The 17,721-nt window shown below is 55.9% G+C and overlaps 1 protein-coding gene across 1 annotated transcript in view; it reads left to right on the top strand.

Annotated features, from left to right (window-relative positions):
* Positions 1–17,721, top strand: part of HMCN2 (hemicentin 2) — a 140,126-nt gene that overhangs the window by 7,688 nt on the left and 114,717 nt on the right. The window contains exons 2-6 of the mRNA XM_012639709.1: positions 6,364–6,434; positions 7,615–7,773; positions 8,558–8,680; positions 16,411–16,582; positions 17,199–17,305. Of these exons, the coding sequence (XP_012495163.1) occupies positions 6,364–6,434; positions 7,615–7,773; positions 8,558–8,680; positions 16,411–16,582; positions 17,199–17,305 (632 nt within the window). The remainder of the gene's footprint in view (positions 1–6,363; positions 6,435–7,614; positions 7,774–8,557; positions 8,681–16,410; positions 16,583–17,198; positions 17,306–17,721) is intronic.

Genomic DNA, 17,721 nt, shown 5'->3' with positions numbered 1-17,721 from the left:
CGGCTGGTTGACAGCTTGCGTCTGGGGTCAGCCCGACCCAGGCTGGAGTCCCATTTCTACTGCTTCCTAATTGCAGTTCCTCGGGTAGGTCATTTACCTCCCTGGGCCTCCATTTTCTCATCTGTAAAATGAGAATAAAAACGAGTAGACTTCATAGGTTGTTGTAAGGCTTTTGTGAGCAAACGTACGTCAAACGTTTGGAACAAAATTGTGCTTCGTAAATGTTAAAACAATGGTAGCCACCATTGTCATTGTCATCATCATCATCACCACTGTCACCATCATTATTCTGGGAGGCAGTACGGCCAGTGACAAAGGGCATAGGCATTGAGCCAAACATGGATTTTGGCCATTGTACTAAACTGAATAGCGCCTCTCCAAAATGCATGTCCTTCCAAGGGCCTCAGAATAGGACCTTATTTGGAAATAGGGTCATCTTAGACAGAATTAGCTAAGTCAAGATGAGGTCATACCAGAGTAGGGTAGGCCCTTAATGCGCTATGACTGGTGTCCGTATAAGAAGAAGAGCAGAGACTCAGACACGGGAGAAGGCTGTGCAAGAGAGGCAGAGATGGCAGCGATGTGTATAAGCCAAGGAGCACTGAGAATTGCTGGCGTCACCAGAAGCCAAGTCTCCCTTAGAGCCTTCAGAGAGGGCATTGACACCTTGATTGTGAACTTCTAGCCTCTTGACCCGTGACAGGATACATTTCTGTTGTTAAAGCCACCCGCCTAGTTTGTGGTGCCTTGTTGTAGCAGCCCCAGGACACTAGTGTAGACATTAACTACCACTTACTCATTGTGTGACCTTCACCAAGGGCATTACTTCTCTAAGTCTTGGCATCTTCAGTTGTAACAGGGAGACATTAATAGAACTGAGCTAAAGCCTGTAAATAGTAAGTGCTCAGTGCTAGAAGCAGTTATTACCATCACCACCGCCACCTCCATCGTCATCAACCCCGTCATCATCGTCACCGTCACCAACGCCGACAGCAGCGGCATCACCTCAGTGCTAGGAATGGCAGCGTGTTAGGACGTGGGTGGTGGGGGCTTTTGTCCAGGGCCAGCTCTGCCTGCACAGGGTGAAAGGGGGACAGAAAGGGGCTCAAGTGACCCCTTTCGTGGGTAAACTCCCATGAGGAGAAGCCAAGTGTCCTGTCCTATCTGACCCCGTCTGGTCCTGGCACTTCCCTCTCCGTCCTGTTGGAAGATGAGTCTTGAAACACCCACCCTGCTGAGAGCTCCCTGTCCCTGAGGGGCCTTCGGGCTGGTGAGCCATGCTGGTGTAGCAGGTCCCAGGAATGACAAATGGAGCCATGGACCAGCTTTAATTGCCCACAAGAAGGCATCCATCTCGTCTCACTGCCTGGAGACGCTGGTGGGTGAGCGGCAGTGGGCAACAAGGAAGACGGGTAGGGAGAAAACCTCTGTACCCCCAGCCCCTTCCTGGCATCTTGGAGGCTGGCCCTGCCCTGGGGATGATGGGATAGGCCGGCAGCAGCTCCCAGGGCAGGTTTGGGGATCATCCGTTCAGAGAAAGCTAAGAAATTAATAGACTTTGTGTGCATGGTGCAGGTGTGGGAGTCTGCACTCTCCTGAGAACCTTCTTTGTTCAGAACCTGGGCAGACATTTATAAAGCTCTCGTCTTCAGTCTCAGCTGGGCCCTGCCCTCTCTCCCCAGAGGAATCACGGACACCTTTGTGCATCTCGCCAGGCCTCCTGGGCATGACCAGCATCTCCGCGTGCCCCAAATAATCACGTCTGGTTCCCTGCCTTGTCTTGGATCCGTTTCCCTGGGCAGGGGCAGCAGCCTGCCGTGGTGAGGAGGCCTGGGGCTTGGATGGGCCCCGGGGGCGGCAGCACTTGTTGAGCGTTAACTGTGCGCCCGGCGTCGGGTGGGCGCAGGATATGTAGATAAATGGAACTTGGGTCCTGGCCTGGAGCTGCTCTAACAGAGTGGAATTCACTGGTACATTCGTTCACTCACTCATTCGAACGATATTTAGTCAGCGTTTATTTAAGCGCTTCCTCTATGCCAGGCACTGGGCTTGGAGCGAGGCCCGCCACAGTGAACAAGAGACGGCGTCACTGCCTGCACGAGGCATCCGACCAGCCCCGCACGTCTTCCCAGCGGGCCCGGGGCGGGGCTCTCTTCTCTTTGGGCCTCAATTTCCCCATCTCTAATAAGATCTCTTCTTCCTCAGCATTGTTATGTTTGGCACCTAAGTTTGTAGTGAAATTGATTTTTCCCGAGTCAGTTCTTGCGGGAGGCAGGATGCGGGGGGCTGTGGGAGGCCGAATGATGGCTCCCAAAGATGTCCACGTCTCAGTGCGCGGAGCCTGCAAATATGTTACCTGACAAGCAAAAGGGACTCTGCAGATGGGGAGAGTGGCTGGGATTACCCAGCTGGGCCCAGTGTAATCACAGCGGGCCTTAAAGGAGGGAGGCAGGAAGGTCAGAGTAAGAGAAGGAGATACGACGATAGAAGCAGAGAGGAGAGGGAGAGACATCGATTTAAAGACGTTGTGCCGCTGGCTTCAAAGATGGAGGAGGGGCCGTGGTCCGGGGGCTGGAAGCAGCCCGGAGAAGCTGGAACGCTGAGGCAGGGAGTCTCCTCTAGAACCTAGAAGGAACACAGCCCGGCTGACACCTTGGTTTTAGGGCTTCTGACCTCCGTAAATACATGCGTGTTGCTTTAAGGCCCCCAGTTTGTGGTCATTTGTTGCAGCAGCAATAGACGTGGACACAGAAGCCAGCCTCAGAGTCAAGGGCTCGCCAGCCCAGGGGGTCCTTGGTGGCTCCTGGAATGTCCCGGGACTTGCACTAGCCACACAGGCCCTGGCACTCGGCACCCGCTGGCCGAGTCCTTGGGGCGTGCGGAGGCCGCTGTCCGGGGAGGCCCGGCCTTGCTGAGGGATGCGGTCTCCCCACACACCTTCCTCCCTCCCAGAGCGTGGGATCCCCAGAACGCCCCGGGTGACGGCGTGCCAGGCCTTACGCAGCGGGTCTGGCAACCTCCCCAGCCTCAGCCACGGGGCCGCCCAGACTGTGGGTTTCTCAATCCAGAAAAATTATTGAATAAAAGAAAAGAAAACATCAACAAAACAGAGATAGCCAACGTGTGACCTTGCCAAGTAGAACTGTGAAAAAAATTAACTCTCTTCTATTATTATTGTCCTTCCATGAAAAAAAGAGCAAGGTTCAGCCCTGCTAGGAGGAAGCACAGACCACAGACTGGACTGCATTTTACGTATGACGACTCTCTTCGCCGGCTTTTCCTCACGTTGCTGCGAGCAGGGGAGGCTGCGGTCACCCTAGCACTGGCCCAGCAATGAGGGGTCATGACAGGGGAGGCCAGAGCTGGCCAGACTCAGACCTGGGCACCATGGGGGCTTCGTTGGGTTTGCAGGTGGTGGGTGGTAGCTGTGGGTTCCTGAGCGGGGGCCTGTGTGCCAAACCCCGCATGAGGGCGGGTCCCCCAGCAGGGGAAGTCGGGCAGGCCGGAGGCAACAAAGTCTGGAGATGGGAGGACAGTTACGAGGTTACTGGCTTTGCACCCAAAGCCTTTACCGGCGCCTTTGCCTTTGCCATTGACTCGGGAATGTCTCCTTTGGAAACAGCTGAACTAGTGCCCAAAGCTACGGGTACAAAGATGCTCTAATAACATTGTTCATTATAAAAAATGGAAACGAAATAGGGATTGGGTAAGGCCATTACTAGACATCTGTACAAAGGAAACACTGTAGCTATTAACAGTGATGTTGGACTGAGTATTTCACCTTCTGGAAAGGTGCTCACACTTCACTCAGTGAAAAGATGCAGGTTAGAAATAGTATGTTATTTATAATTTGATAAAAATTCTGCTTAAAATAGTATGCATTTTGTAAGGTATATTTATACATTTACATATATGAATGTAAATTTTGAAGGTTATATACAAAAATGAAAATGATTGTCTTTGTTTGGTAGAAATACAGGTAATTCTGCCCCTCCCTCCTGCTTTCTGCATGTCAGGAATTTCTATGTAAAATTCCCAGGGAGCAGTAGTTAGGAAGAGCTCAGGTTCTGAAGTTGTCCGGACCTGGACTCATATCCCAGCCTTGCCACTTACTGGCTGTGTGTCATTAAGCAAGTTACTTACCCTCTCTGGACTTTTTTTTTCTCCTCTGTAAAATGTGGGTAAGACTTAAACCTACCAGGTGCCAGGGAGAATCCAGTCAGCTAACACACAGAAAGCATCTCGGCACATGGCCTCGTGCTTAGTATTAATAAATGTCAGTATCATTAATATTAATTTTTAAAATAATGAACATGTATGATTACCTCACAAACAAATAACCAACATTGAGTAAAACTATTGCTCTTCCTAGACAAACTAGCATTCGAGGACCTCATATTGAGGCACGGTTGTCTTTGCACCGCCGAGACCACCTGCTGGCGCTCGGCAGACTGCGCGTCCACGTCAGCAGCGCGGCTCCCCTGCGCCAGGCCTTTGCTCTGCGCCGAGCTGCGTGCCGAGCTGCGTGCCGAGCTGCGTGCTGGGTGTTCACCTGCCCGGCCTCACGGAATTCTCGCAGCGATGGTTCTTGGTCAGGAGAGATGGTGCTGTTTTGTGCCTCGTTTAACAGACGGGGACATTGAGGTTTGAGGCAGCGCAGTGAGCTCTGAGAGGCCCCAGAGCTGGGAGGGGCGAAGCCGGGATTCCGCTGGGATCTGGCCGAGGTCCAGCCGAGGGCTTAGCTGCTGTGGTCGGGCCGAGCCCGTTACCGCCGAGTTCAGAGGAACGGAGGGACCAGCGCAGACAGAGGGGCAGGGGCTCCAGGGCTGGGGCCACCTCTTCCTCGGTAATTGTGGGGGATGCCGGATCGTTCCACGGGCCTCCTTTTCTAAGAAGGGCTGAGATCTGCTGACTAAAGTATGGGAGTTTTTTAGGGTGACTGGAATTTGAATTCCTGAACTAAAAATAGTCCATTATTAGGGTTTAGCAAGGATTCAAATGAAATATTATCTTAAGAAATCTCATGTCCACACGACCTTGCAAAATCCCCGCTGTGCACACAGCCACATGGCTCCTTGGAATTCTAGCCCTGCTTTCGGCACCGGTAGTGCTGTCTGATGTTGGCTGTGGCTTTCCGTGACTGCTATTTGAAAAAACAAGACTTTTTATTAGGGCACATTTCAAATACATACAAAGTAAGTAGAAGAGTGCGATGAATCTCCATGTACGCACCCAGCGGCCCTAAGTAGAAGAGATGCTGTCGTCCTTATTTCATCTAAACCTCCTCCCACCCTCAGCCCTCGAGGGCGATCGTTTGTTACAGTTCTTTTTTCAAGAGGTGAATTTACGTGCACGGACACGCACGGATCTTAGCTGTAGACTTCTGACAAACGATACCCCGTGGAGCCCGCACTCCTGTCCCAACGCGAAGCATTCCTGTCTCCTCCCGTCCAACTCCCCCGGCAGCCTCAGTTCTGGCTTTTTTCACCTTAGATTAGTTTCGACTGTTCCAGATCTTCCTATAAATGGAACCGTGTAGTATGTGCTGTTCTGTGTCTGGCTTCTTTCGCGCGGCGTCACGTCTGTGAGCGTCACCTGTGCTGCCGCCTCTGTGGGCGGTTTGCTGTTCCGTGCCGAGGGGAACCGATCGCGGGAATAGGCGCGTCCTCCATGCGCCGGAGGACGGGCGTTCGGCCTGCCGCTAGTTTGGGCCTCTCGTGAGCGCGGCGCTGGGGACGTGTGCGAGCAAGTCTCCGCGTGCGCACGTGCTTTCACTTCTCCTGCGTAATCACCTAGGAGGAGAACGGCTGCATCGTATGGCAGGTGCATGTTTAACTCTTCGGAAACTTCCGTCGTCTTCGAAGTGGCCGAACCGTTTTGTGTTCCCACCAAAGTGAGCGAAAGCTCCGGCTGCGCCACACCCTTGCCGAGGTCGAGTGTCATCCGTCTTTGTGATGTTTGTTGCTGCTCTTTCTAAATGAGTGCTTCCATTCTGGAAGGTTCTACTCTCACTGGTCAGTGGGTGTTGGATAGTTGCTGTGTCCCCAAAATGGATTATTTGTTTGCTTTTCTATTTCTTCTTCTTCCCAGAATTTCCCATCGAGAGTGGGAGTGGGATGGCAGAGTGGAGGCCTCTGAGTGTCTTGGTCACAAGGTCGGGAGCTGCCTCAGCTCAGCCCTGTGCCCCCCGGAGCTCTGGGCCAGTCGGAACCGGCTTGGGCGATCCCACAGCCCTGGGAGTGGCTGCCTTCTCTCTCCCTCTTTTGTGTGCGGCCGCAGCCCCTCTGATCACATGCGTCGTGTCGCCAGGCTGTGCAGCTGGGGGTCCCAGCCCATCTGGGCCTCTCTCTCTCTTGTCTGCAGATATTGGCCCGGTGACCCTCACGGCAGACCCGGCGATGTTTCAGAGGGAGCTGAGAGAACTCTACGTGCAGGTGAGCCGCCCCGCCCTGCCCCCCTGTGCTGTTCCCCCCAGCTCATGCCAGAGACCAAAGTCTGTGCCTCGCCAGGGGCCAACATGGTGGCTTCCTCCCCTGACCATGACCTGCTTCTCAGCGCTGCCTGAGGCCTGAGCCCACTTGAGGCTTGAGGGCCCTGAAGATCTGTACTTACTGGGTTTCCCTCCCTCATTCAGCACCTGGGCCTGTGCCTGGCACACAGTAGGTGCTCGTTATTTAAAGAATGACTGAAGGGTAGAAGGAGGCAGTGCCGATGCCCAGGTGAGGGTATGGGGAAGCTGGGGGAGAATGTGAGGCAGGTCAGGTCAGACCCCCCAAACTGGCCCAAGGCTGGGACAGATGCCCCGTGGCCACGGGGGCTCCACTGCCATGGTGAGCAACCTGGCCCAGCACCTGCTCTTCCTCCTGCCCGCCCAGACCTCCAGCTTCCTAAAAGGCAGAGGACCCCCCATCTCAGTCTAGTTCACTGCCAGATCCCCCAGGGCCCAGAACAGGCCGAGCACACACAGGGGGCTCAGTAAGTCCTAGTTGGGTGACTTATGGAAAAGTCACTCCCTGCCAGCTCTGCTGCTGCGGGCAGCTGGACAAACCAGGTGAGATGGATGTGTGCCCTTCCTGTAGAGAGCTCTCATGTGGTGGGCAGAGAGGGCGGGTGTCACTACCAGGGCAGGCTGCAGAGTGGACTGGGGAGGGGCCTTCTGCGGCCTCCCTTGCGCCCAGCCCACCCCTGCCTCCTCCTGGCCCCCTGCTCTCCTTTAAGCCGGGCTGACAGTGGCTTCTTTGTACTGCTGCTAGAGGGTCCCATGGCTCCCTCCCGCCCTCCCCATTTGTAGCACTCACCACGGTGGTAATTAAATACTTGTGCTGGGTTTACTGGTCTAGCGTCTGCCTCCCATACCAGATTACATTGGGCAGGCCCTTGTCGCTCTTGCACGGGCGAATGAATGAACGATGCTGCTTGTCCGAAGTTAAAGCAGGAGGGATGCTCCGTTGTGTCTCCAGGAAGGGAGTGGTTGGGGCCATGGCCCGCCCCTGGGTGGGCAGGACAGAGGCAGCTTGAGGTGACTCCCAACTCCTGCTGGGTTCGGACGTGTCCCTGGGTGGGTCCCGTCTGGAGGAGGAGGGTGGCAGCCGCTGACAAGCCCCTGCCCTCCAGGGAGGCGGTGACTGCCCCGAGATGAGTGTGGGCGCCATCAAGGCTGCCGTGGAGGTCGCCAACCCTGGCTCCTTCATCTACGTCTTCACGGACGCCCGCGCCAAGGACTATCACAAAAAGGAGGAGCTGCTGCGGCTCCTGCAGCTTAAACAGTCGCAGGTGAGTGAGTCGGCCTTGGGGAGCTTGAGTGGCCACCACAAGGGGGTCCCAAGGAAGCTGGAGTCTCCCCCTCAGCAGCCCTGAGCGCCCACCTGGAGAGAGGAGCTGGGTGCCCCTCCTGCATGGCCCGGGGTCCAGCCTGGCAGCCATGCGGCCGCCCTGGAGAGTTCCAAGTGCGTTCTCATGCTCCGTGCCCGGCCAGGTGAGGCTTGTTCCTGATAAAGACCACAGCACCCTCCTCCTCCACACCCCGCAGAGTTTGGGCCGTCCATCTTCCTCCTGGCGTCGCCTCTGCTCCTGGTCTCTGCTGCTGCGTCCCCTTCCTCTTGTCTCGGGGCTTGGAAGACGTGCCGGGGCTCTTGCTTCTTGCTTCTGGGGCGAGGGCTGGGGAGGAACGTGAGTGGGGAAGGAGAAAGGCCGGCTCTTCGGCATCTCGGGCAAGACCCCGGGGGCTGCGATGGCCTCTCTGCTCCCGCGTCGAGAGCACGCTTGGGGTCTTAAAGCTTCCTCCAACTTTGCAGCCTCCAGGGGCTGCCCCGTGATGAGTTGACTTCCATACTCTTCTTTGTCGTTGATTATTGAGCACCTGCCGTATTCCTGGCCCTGTGTCCCTGATCCCTGTGAGATGGGCACCCTTATTATTCCCACTCCAGAGATGTGTCACCTGAGCTGAGAGAGGAACGGACTTGTCCCAGGTCGTTCCACCCTGGCTGGGGCCCTGCCACTCACACCTGAAGTAGGTGGCCAGGGAAGTGGAGAGCCAGGCTGCATGTCCGTCTTGCAGGTGGTCTTCGTGCTGACGGGAGACTGTGGTGACCGTGCCCATCCTGGTTACCTGGCCTATGAGGAAATCGCTGCCACCAGCTCTGGGCAGGTGTTCCACCTGGACAAACAGCAAGTGACAGAGGTGAGCCCATTTTCCAGGCATGGCGAGGGCAGTGACCACCAGCCTGCCTTTCCGGATGGCCTTGCCAGGGGTGGAGTAGCAGTTGCGGCGGAGCAGCGCTGCGCGCTCGCCCAAAGCAGGCGCAGGAAGTGCCGTGCCCAGGGATCATGATGCCATCTTGCTGAACCCTCCCAGCCACTCCAACAGCAGGTGCTGGGGTTTCCAGACAAAATATTCAGGTAAAGAGACTGAGGCTTGAAGCAGCACCCTGGGGTGGTCCAGGGTGGCAGGATGGACCCAGCAAAGTTTGGCAGGAGTGTGGGTGTGAGGTTTCTTCTGAGAGTCTCCCAGAGCCAGGAAACCGGGGTGGGTGGAAGCACAGGGGTCGTGAGCGCCTGGTGTGCTGCTCGGGGCGCGGCAGGGAGGGGCCTGCTGGCTGGGCCCGAGGGGCCTGGTCTGGGTACACTCAGAGCCCAGTGCTAACCAGGTGTCTGCTCCTGGTCTTGCTTCTGAACCTGGAGTCTGCCCTCCTTCCCTCCCCGGGGAGGGCTCTCCTCCCTCCCCTGCCCACACGTGCCCTCCAGCAGCAGGGCGAGTGGTAAATGATGCACACCATCTCTCTGGGGAGGACAAGGACGCCCATTTCCGTGGTGTAAACACTCCTAGCTTGGCAGATTCCAAGCTGCTGTGGTGAAGCCACTGAACAGAGTTGGGGAGCCATGCTGGCGGTTGACCTTGAGACTGTGTGAGCAGGCTGTGGCTGCCCACTGCGTCCTCCTGCAGTGAGACTAGCCAGCAGGTCCCTCTCTGTCTCCCCCAGAGGGTGTCCAGATCCTAATCTCACCCCCTGCCTTTGTGATCTCACTGCTCTCCCCCTCGCCCTCCACTCACTGCCCTGCTGGCCTCTGCTATTTCCCCAGCATCCCCACCACAGGGCCTTTGCTTATGCGGCTCATTCCTCCGGCCCCTCCCCGCCAGCTCCTTCCATCCTCCCTGCTCACGGAGACCCTCCTTGATTCTCTGTCAGGATACATCTCCTTCCACACCCTCTCCCAGCTCCCTGCGCTGCTGTACATAATTGAAATTTTGTAATCGTGTGATTATTGAATGTCACCAGGCTATGCCTTTCCCAGCATGTAGCAGGTGCTGGGAAAACAGCTGGTGAGTGGATGGACACGGGGTCCCGCGTGCCCGAGGCCCTGGGAAGAGGAAAGTGCAAGAGGCGATGTCTCTGAGGCCTGCGTCTCCTCTGGGAGAGGACTTCGTGTGTTGTGTGTTTACGGAACTGAAGAGAACTGTCCCCGGGGCCGTATTTGCATTCGCGTGACTTACTCCCTGTTGACAGATGGTGTTTATGGTTCTCTGCGACACATTAGGCTTCATTTTCTGGCATGTCAGCCTACCCTGGCACTGAGCCACCCAAGCAAGGGTGGGCGGCATTTCAGGGTGGAGGGGCGGCTTGGTTCTTGCTTTGGGGAGGGCTCTCTGGGCAGTGACACGGGAACGGGGTTCCTGCCGGGGCGAGTCAGGTGCAGGGCAGCTGCGCCGGTCGGTGGGGGACTCTTGCCCAGGTGCGGGACTGGGCTTCCCGATTCTCTCCCTCAGGGCAGGAGCCTGGGCAAATCTCCTGCTCCTGGCCGTGGTGCCTAGCTTTCTGCCTCGGGGGTCTTGTCCGGGCAGCATGTGTCTGACTCAGTGAGACCACCGACGGCCAGAACTGGCAGCCTCTGGGCGGGGCCCGGATTCCTCTCCTTCCTGGACGTAGAGCTCTGTCGTTCCTTAGCTTGATGCCTTGGACCCAGCCCCTTCCATGTGTCCCCAGAAATTGGGCAGGCCTGGGAGGGTGGCTGGGGCAGCCAGGGCTGTGGTCATCCTCCTGGGAGAGATGAACAGTGCCTTTCCCTGAGCCGGGGGCTCCAGCTGGGGCAGCTCCTCAGAAGGTGCAAAAGTCCCAAACTGTGCATGTGTAGTTAATCCTTTTACCTTTTCAGAGTGCATCCAGTGTGGCATGAGAGACATTCTGCTCTCTCTTCCCACAATGTATTTAGCACCTGCTAGGTGCCAGCTGCAGCTTGGGGTGCTCACGTGGAGGGGGCAGTCAATCAAAGCTGACGTCCCACCGCTTTGGAGCATTTAGCTTTTTCCAATTGTGGTGGTGGCCTCACTGGTACCAGGACCCCCCTTGGGATTCCGGGGTAACTAAAGGAAGATGAACATCCCCTCCCCTATAGGGGAAATTTGGAGCTTTTACCATCCTTAGACAGAAAGGGGACTGTGTCAGAGGCAGGCAGTGTGGCCCCTCGAGCCTGTCTGAGAGGTGTGCATTTTTTATTAAGACTTAGATAGGTCTGAGGACCCCCTGTGCCAGCACAGTGCACACCTCTCAGTGCACCGCCACCGGCCCTGACAGTGGCAGGCTGGAGGGCAGGGGCAACGGAGCTGGGCAAACCCCACCATCCTGCAGCTTCTCTGGGCCTGGGAAGGCCCCTCCATCTTTTTCCCAGGAGGGGCACTGGGCCTCCCGCTCTGCTCTGTTCCCCCACCCCCCAGCACACACGACATACACTCCAGCACGGCCCGTCCTGGGGGCTGAGACCCCTCCCGTGCCCAGTGCCAGCAGGTACGAGTGGCAGGTTCTCCACATCCTGAGCGTCGACGGGGGAAGGAGACCCGCCCCCAAGATAGTATGGGGGAGGGGAGGTTCTGTTCAGGTGGTTCTGATTAAGGGATCAGGACGGCCCCAGAGGTGACCTCATCCTGGGCCCTTCCCTGGGAGGCGGTGTCGTGGCACGGACACGACTTGGACTCCAGGGCACAATGCCTGGCCTCAGACCACTGCGTAGCTCTGCTGCCTACCTGCGGTGTGGCCTCGAGCACAGTACTGAACCTCTCTGGGCCACTTCGTGCCCTTGTGTGCAGCTGGGTTAACAAGAGCCGTGCCTCGTGAGACGGTAGCGAGGATGAGAGGAAACGGCCTGGGAAGCCCTCGGTAGGAGTCTGCGATGGCGGAATTCCAGCCCTCCGTGCTTTGGTGTGGGGCCCAGAGCGCCCCCGTCCCATCGTCCCATCAAAGCCCCCTGGAGAGTAGAAGCTCTCTCTGGAAAAGGTTCTCAGAACCGTACAGCCTGGGGCGAGTGCCAGGGGTGCCCGGCTAGCAAGGGCAGAACCCCCGGACCAGGGAGGGCCCTGTCTCCATCACCCTGGCTGAGCCTCCTGACCGGGGCCTCAGTGTTCTCATCGGAGGCCCGTCCAGCCTCCCGGCCTCCCCTCCCCGCTTCCTCAGCTGCCCCAGCTGTCAAGTGTCCTGGAAGGGGCCTCGGGGACGATTTATCTGCTGCGAAGGGCCGAGCAGCAGCCATCTGGCCAGGGTAGCAGCGCCAGATTTCTCGTTCCTTCCCCATTAGTGACAAGGAGATGAGCCCTATCGCATTGCTGGCCCCTGCCCCCCTGGCCCCGCTAACATCTGGAAGCCATTGCCGTCACCAAATAAACTTTGAGCTTGCTTCACGAAACCTCTCTGCTCGGAAGGCTCCCTGGATTCCGCCCCAGAGCCCTGGGGCACCACCGGGCCTAGAAGGCCTGGCTGTGGGCAAGAGGGCCAGCGCCCCAACTCCCAAGTGGAGATGTGCTAACAGGGCAGGCCGCCTACTGGTGGGGTCACTGGCATCTCGTCCTGTGTCCCAGCCCTCTCTGGGCTCAGTAGCCTGAACCACTGGGCATCTTCCCTCCACCAGAACACCCTGGCAGGCGCTTGTAACAGCAGTCGCAACACAGTAGCGGGTGCAACTTGCCTGGGTAATTGTCGACTGGTGATGCCACCAGTTCCTGCAGCTTTGCCCAGTGATGAGTCCCTCCTGCCCCTGAAAAGGGCTGGCCCTGGGGGTGAGGACGGTGGTCACAGAGCTGCTTTTCTGCTGCCGGGAGATCTGCTTTTCACACCCCCAGCTTCTGTCCGCCTCTGCAGCTGAGATTCTTGGCTGCCGTCCTTGGTCCACCCCCGCATGGACGAAGAACCTCGTCCCCATTCCTCAGCCAAGACAGGTGGAACCTTTTCACGAGACGTGTTACTTAGAAAGCTAGGCGAAACAGAGTGAAGCAGCTCCAGCTATGAAAAACAGATGAGTTTTCAGAACACAGAATTCTCATCCTGGGATAGCTGAAATCTAGCTGTGGGCTTCTGGGTACATATGTTCCAGCTCATTTCCTGATGCTTGCAATTCCCTGCTTTCCCTTCCACCGTGGAAGATTGCGGGGTAGGCAGAAACGGAGGGTGATGATTCAGAGCGAGGACGGCCGGGAGCTGGCATGCAGGACACTGCCTTCTAAGCCCATTGCTAATCGATCGCAGAACTTTTGCTAATTGAGGCTGGGTGTGGCTTCGTATTTCTTCAAACCGCTTTCCAGGAAGCCCCATCTCCAGCTGACGGGAGTCGGCACGCGGCGGTGGACCCATTGCTCTTGCTCAGATGCTTCTCAAGGTCATGGCATACTTGTCGTTTTTAGAGGACTTATGCATTAAAAATTACTATGAAAAAATTCAAAGATATAGAAGAGTAAAAAGAATGTGCCCGCCAGCTAGGTTCAGCCGTCGGCAACACTGCTGCTCTGCCCGCTTTAGCTAACTCTCTGTACTTTATGCTGAACCGTGACGCTTTGTCCAGGAATAAACTCATCGTGGTTTTTGTTTTTAAAGATAGTTTTCAGCATAACCCATAATATCATCTAGTAAAATTAATAAAAGTTTCCTAGTATCATCCAATACCCAATCCCTATTCAGACTTCCCTAATTGTCCTCAAATTGTCTTTTATAACAGTTTTTGTCAAATCAGGGTTGAATCACGTGCCCTTCATTTCCCTTGGTTGTTATGTCTGTTAGGTCTCCTTAAATCCAGAGCAGTCTGCTTTTTATTAATGACACCAAGTTGCTGAAGAGCCATGCATTTGTACCATGTCCCCATGTTCTGGATTCTTCTGATTGTTTCCTCATGGTGTCATTAACTTTTTCTTTATCCCCTGCATTCCCCCTAAACTGGGCCGGTCTTTAGACCCGACGAGATGGAGGCTAGCTTTTTGGCAGGAATATTCCACAGTTGGTGCTGTGTGTGCCTTCTATTGCATCACATCAGGAGGAAATAATGTCAGACTGTCCTACTATTATTGCTGGTGATAAGTCGCATTACCGGGTTATGGTGGTGACAGCCAGCTCTCTGCACTGGAAGGCCATGTTTTTCCCTTTATGACTTGAGTGGTCTGTGGGGTAACGTTCTGGCTCTGCGTGGACATCCAGTTCCCCATCAACCTTTCATCTAACGGTTTAGCACTCATAGAGGAGCCTCGCCTGAAATGATTATTTCACCAGGGGTTGCAAAATGATGGTTTCCTAGTGCATCATCCCTTCCACATTTACAGGTGGGCATTGTTCCAAGAAAAAGGACTTTTGTGCATCAAAAGGGATGATTTGATTTCTCTGAAGTACAATTCCTATTGAAAAGTCACAGAATCACTATTCTTTAAGAAGTCACCTTCAGTGGTGGCAAGTGAAGTTTTACTGTTTTGAATTTTGCTTTCTCTTTTTTTGAGTGTGTTAGGTGCACGTGGGTTATGTCATTCAGCGTGTTTCAGTTGATCACAATTACTGTTCTTTTGTGGGCTCCAGGGAGAGCTCCTTCAAGCTGGTTCCTGGGTTCTTTTCATGTGTCCCCCATTTGTTCTTGGGAACTTCTTTGCTTTATGGAATAACCAGTTGTCCCAGGCTTACCTTATAAACTGCCTTCTCCAGGCCTGGAATTGGCCATTTCTCCAAGGAACCCTAGTGGGAATGCTATTTAGAAACCAAAATCTGGGATCACGAGCGGTGATCATCGATATTGGCATTTGGGGACATCATTGCTTCAGATCTATCTGTCTAGACAGTTTATACTGAGTATAAATTCAGTATTCAAATGTCACACTGCACATCTTTTATGAAGCTTATTTGATTTTATACTTGCAGCTCTCTTACATTTGGTTATAAGAGAAAATCTTAACTCAGGAAATATTAACATCTTATTTGCTTTATCCAACAAGATACATAAAATAGTTTCAAAATCACAACGCTGATAGTTCTGCCAACTTAAAAACTACAAACTAAAGATTTTTTTTTTGGCAGTTCTTGTTGTCTTCAGGGTGCCTCCGGCTGAGAAAGTGTAGTTGAGCCACCGGGTTCTGAATTCCCTTGGAGTCGTTCTTTCTCTCTGTGGGTCTGGCACTGACGTGTACACTGGGTACATTGTGTTTTGCTCTGGACGCTCCTTGAGGTCACTTGGCCTGGAAAGAGAAGGTCCAGACTTGGGGGCCCCCTCCTTTCCCTGCTCCCTGGCTTCTTTGCTGGAACCTGTGAGAACTTGCTAGGGAGGAGGCGTGAGCTGGGGAGGGGAGGGATTGCATGAGACGTCCGGGAGGTGGACCATGGCGACCCTGATGGCCCTGCCCAGGAGACGTGTGTCCTGCTGGATTCACACAGTCAACAGGACTCCCGAGAGCCCTCTCTGTGTCGGCCAGTGAGCCCTGGGCTGAGCATGCGTGGGCACAGCGGGGGGTCTCTGCCCCCCACGGAGCTCCAGGCCAACAGGGAAGAGAGCCTTCGAGCCAACGAGTGTGAATAATCGGGGTGCAAGTTGCTGCTAAGTAGTGTGTACCAAGGAACAGAACCTGTTTGGGACTGGAGGGGCCTGTTCCAGCTGGGAGGGGAAGAGCAGCCAGGAGGTGGTGGCTGAGGGACAGGGCGCTCCTGCCGGGAGAATGGCCTGTGTGTGGGTGGGGCTGCCCGGGCGAGGCGTGGGGGCCCAGCATGGCAGCCATGGGGAGAGTCAGTGGCACAGGGACCTCGGGCCAGCTTGGACAGGTGGCTGGGGCCACAGACTATGGGGTCTTGAAGGCTGTGGTAAGGACTTGGAGAAACTAAATAATTCTGTGCCCAGAGAGATATCATCTTAGATTAGATCAAGGGCTGTTCACATGGGGTCCTTGCACCCACTGGGGGGTGTCTTCGAGGGAGCTTGAGAGCCCCCTAAACTCACACTGTAAACATGTACCTAAGAGGTATTATGGTATTCCAGGCCGAGGGCCTTACCTTTGCTCTGATTCTCAGTGGTACTATCCAAAACACGAGATTTTAGAGTGGATAAACAGTTACAGGAACCAAGGGTTTAAGATTTCTTAACACTGGGAAAAGGTGATCCACTAATTCCTCGCTTCTGAGGGTCAGGAAGAGACTTGAAGTCTTTGTAGCAGCTCCCTTCGGTCCTGCGTGGGGAACGCGGCACCCTGGCGGGAGCGCGGTCTGGGCCTGGGCACAGTTATGGGCTGCAGGGGTCTGGGGAGATTCCAGATCTCCAGGTTCATCTGTGTGTAAGGGCACCAGGAGAGCTTCCTGGAGGAGGAGGTGGGTGCTGTAGAAGTTGGCCAGGTGAGGAAGGTGAGGAGAGTCTTCCCGGCAGAGGGACATGCGTGCTCCTTCCCTCAATTCAGGTATCACAACTCAGAGCCCATAGAAGCTGGGAGGGTGATCCTGTGTGAATCAGGCCTGGTGTAGGACGGTGGGGAGTAGGGTGGCCTTGGGTGACCTGGAAATCTTGGATGTTGCCTAAAACCCATGGGAGGGGGAGCCAGATTCTGCACATGGCCCCCCAGTTAGGGGCCTGCCTCCGGCCAGACACAAGCGGGACATTATGGGCACCTGGTGGCATCAGCCGCTCACTTTCACCTCGCAGGTACTGCAGTGGGTGGAGTCGGCTATCCAGGCCTCCAGGGTGCACCTGCTGTCCACGGACCACGAGGAGGAGGGCGAACACACCTGGAGACTCCCCTTTGACCCCAGCCTGAAGGAGGTCACCATCTCGCTGAGCGGGCCAGGGCCCGAGATCGAAGTCCGAGACCCTTTGGGTACGTGCAAGACGGAGCTGGAAGCCCAGGAAGGGACAAAGAAAGAGACCCGGGGTGGGAGGGAGTTAAGACACGAGGTTCCAGGGATAAGAAAGTGGGGGGCACCAAGCGGGGAGCAGAGAGGGAGCCCATGGTGGGTGAGGAAGCGGGAAGGCTGGTGGCAGCCAGGCATGGGGAAGTAAAACAGCAGCGGCCCCTGGAACGCGAGGCTCTCACCGAGCCCCTCCCCCAATCACCGAGCCCCTCCCCCAACCCTGTCGTAATCAGTGCGGCCTCACAGTGGCAGGGACTCACAGCACGGGCCCACGCTGGAAGCTGGGGCTCAGGGAGGTGAGAGCTTGTCAAGGTCAGCAGAGGGGCAGGGTCAGTGTGATTTGGACGTGGTCACCTGGCCCCATGGTGCTCTGAAGATGTCATGAACACCCAGGTCCAGCGGCCAGGTGCACGGCCTGCACCTGAGGGTGGGGCAGAACGAGGTGAGGGCCCCAGCGGCGCCTCGTCCGTTCCTGGGCAGCCTGGAGGTGGTGCTTGGTGGGCTGTGGGTTCCTGGAGACAGGCAGGGCCCTGTCGCCCCAGGAAAGGGCCAGGGACTGAGCAATCCTTGGGCCGTCCTCAGGGAGGATCCTGCAGAAGGACGAGGGCCTCAACGTGCTGCTCAGCATCCCCGACTCGGCCAAGGTCGTGGCCTTTAAGCCTGAGCACCCCGGGCTGTGGGCCATAAAGGTAGGGGCACTGGGGTGCAAGGGGAGGGGGAGACCAGCTTCCCTGGGCTGCAGCCATCTCCCTCCTGTGTGCCCTGGGGAGCCTGGGGCCTTGGGAGGTCTGGCGGGTGGGTGGCGATGTGGGCGTATCAACAGAAGTAAAGGGTCAAGGACAAAGGAGGGGCATTCTGCTTTGCACCAGGGAGAGGAAGAGGAGTGATTTGGATTAGTTTGGGGACATTTAGGAAGGACTTGGAGAAACAACTTCAGTGTTCAGGGCTGGATGACGGAGCTGGCTTGTGGCTGGGAACTCTGTCCTGTGAGGACTGTGTAGGAGAAGCAAGGGTGACTTCGGGCGTACAGCTCGGTGGGGCCTGCTGCCATCTACGAAGTGCTGGGGCCAGGGGCTGTGGCAGAGTGCCCTGGGTTGGGGCAGGC

The sequence above is a fragment of the Propithecus coquereli genome, unplaced genomic scaffold (assembly GCF_000956105.1).
Source record: "Propithecus coquereli isolate 6110/MARCELLA unplaced genomic scaffold, Pcoq_1.0 Scaffold142, whole genome shotgun sequence".
Classification (NCBI taxonomy): Eukaryota; Metazoa; Chordata; class Mammalia; order Primates; family Indriidae; genus Propithecus; species Propithecus coquereli.
This window is presented reverse-complemented; position numbering and strand designations above follow the sequence as displayed.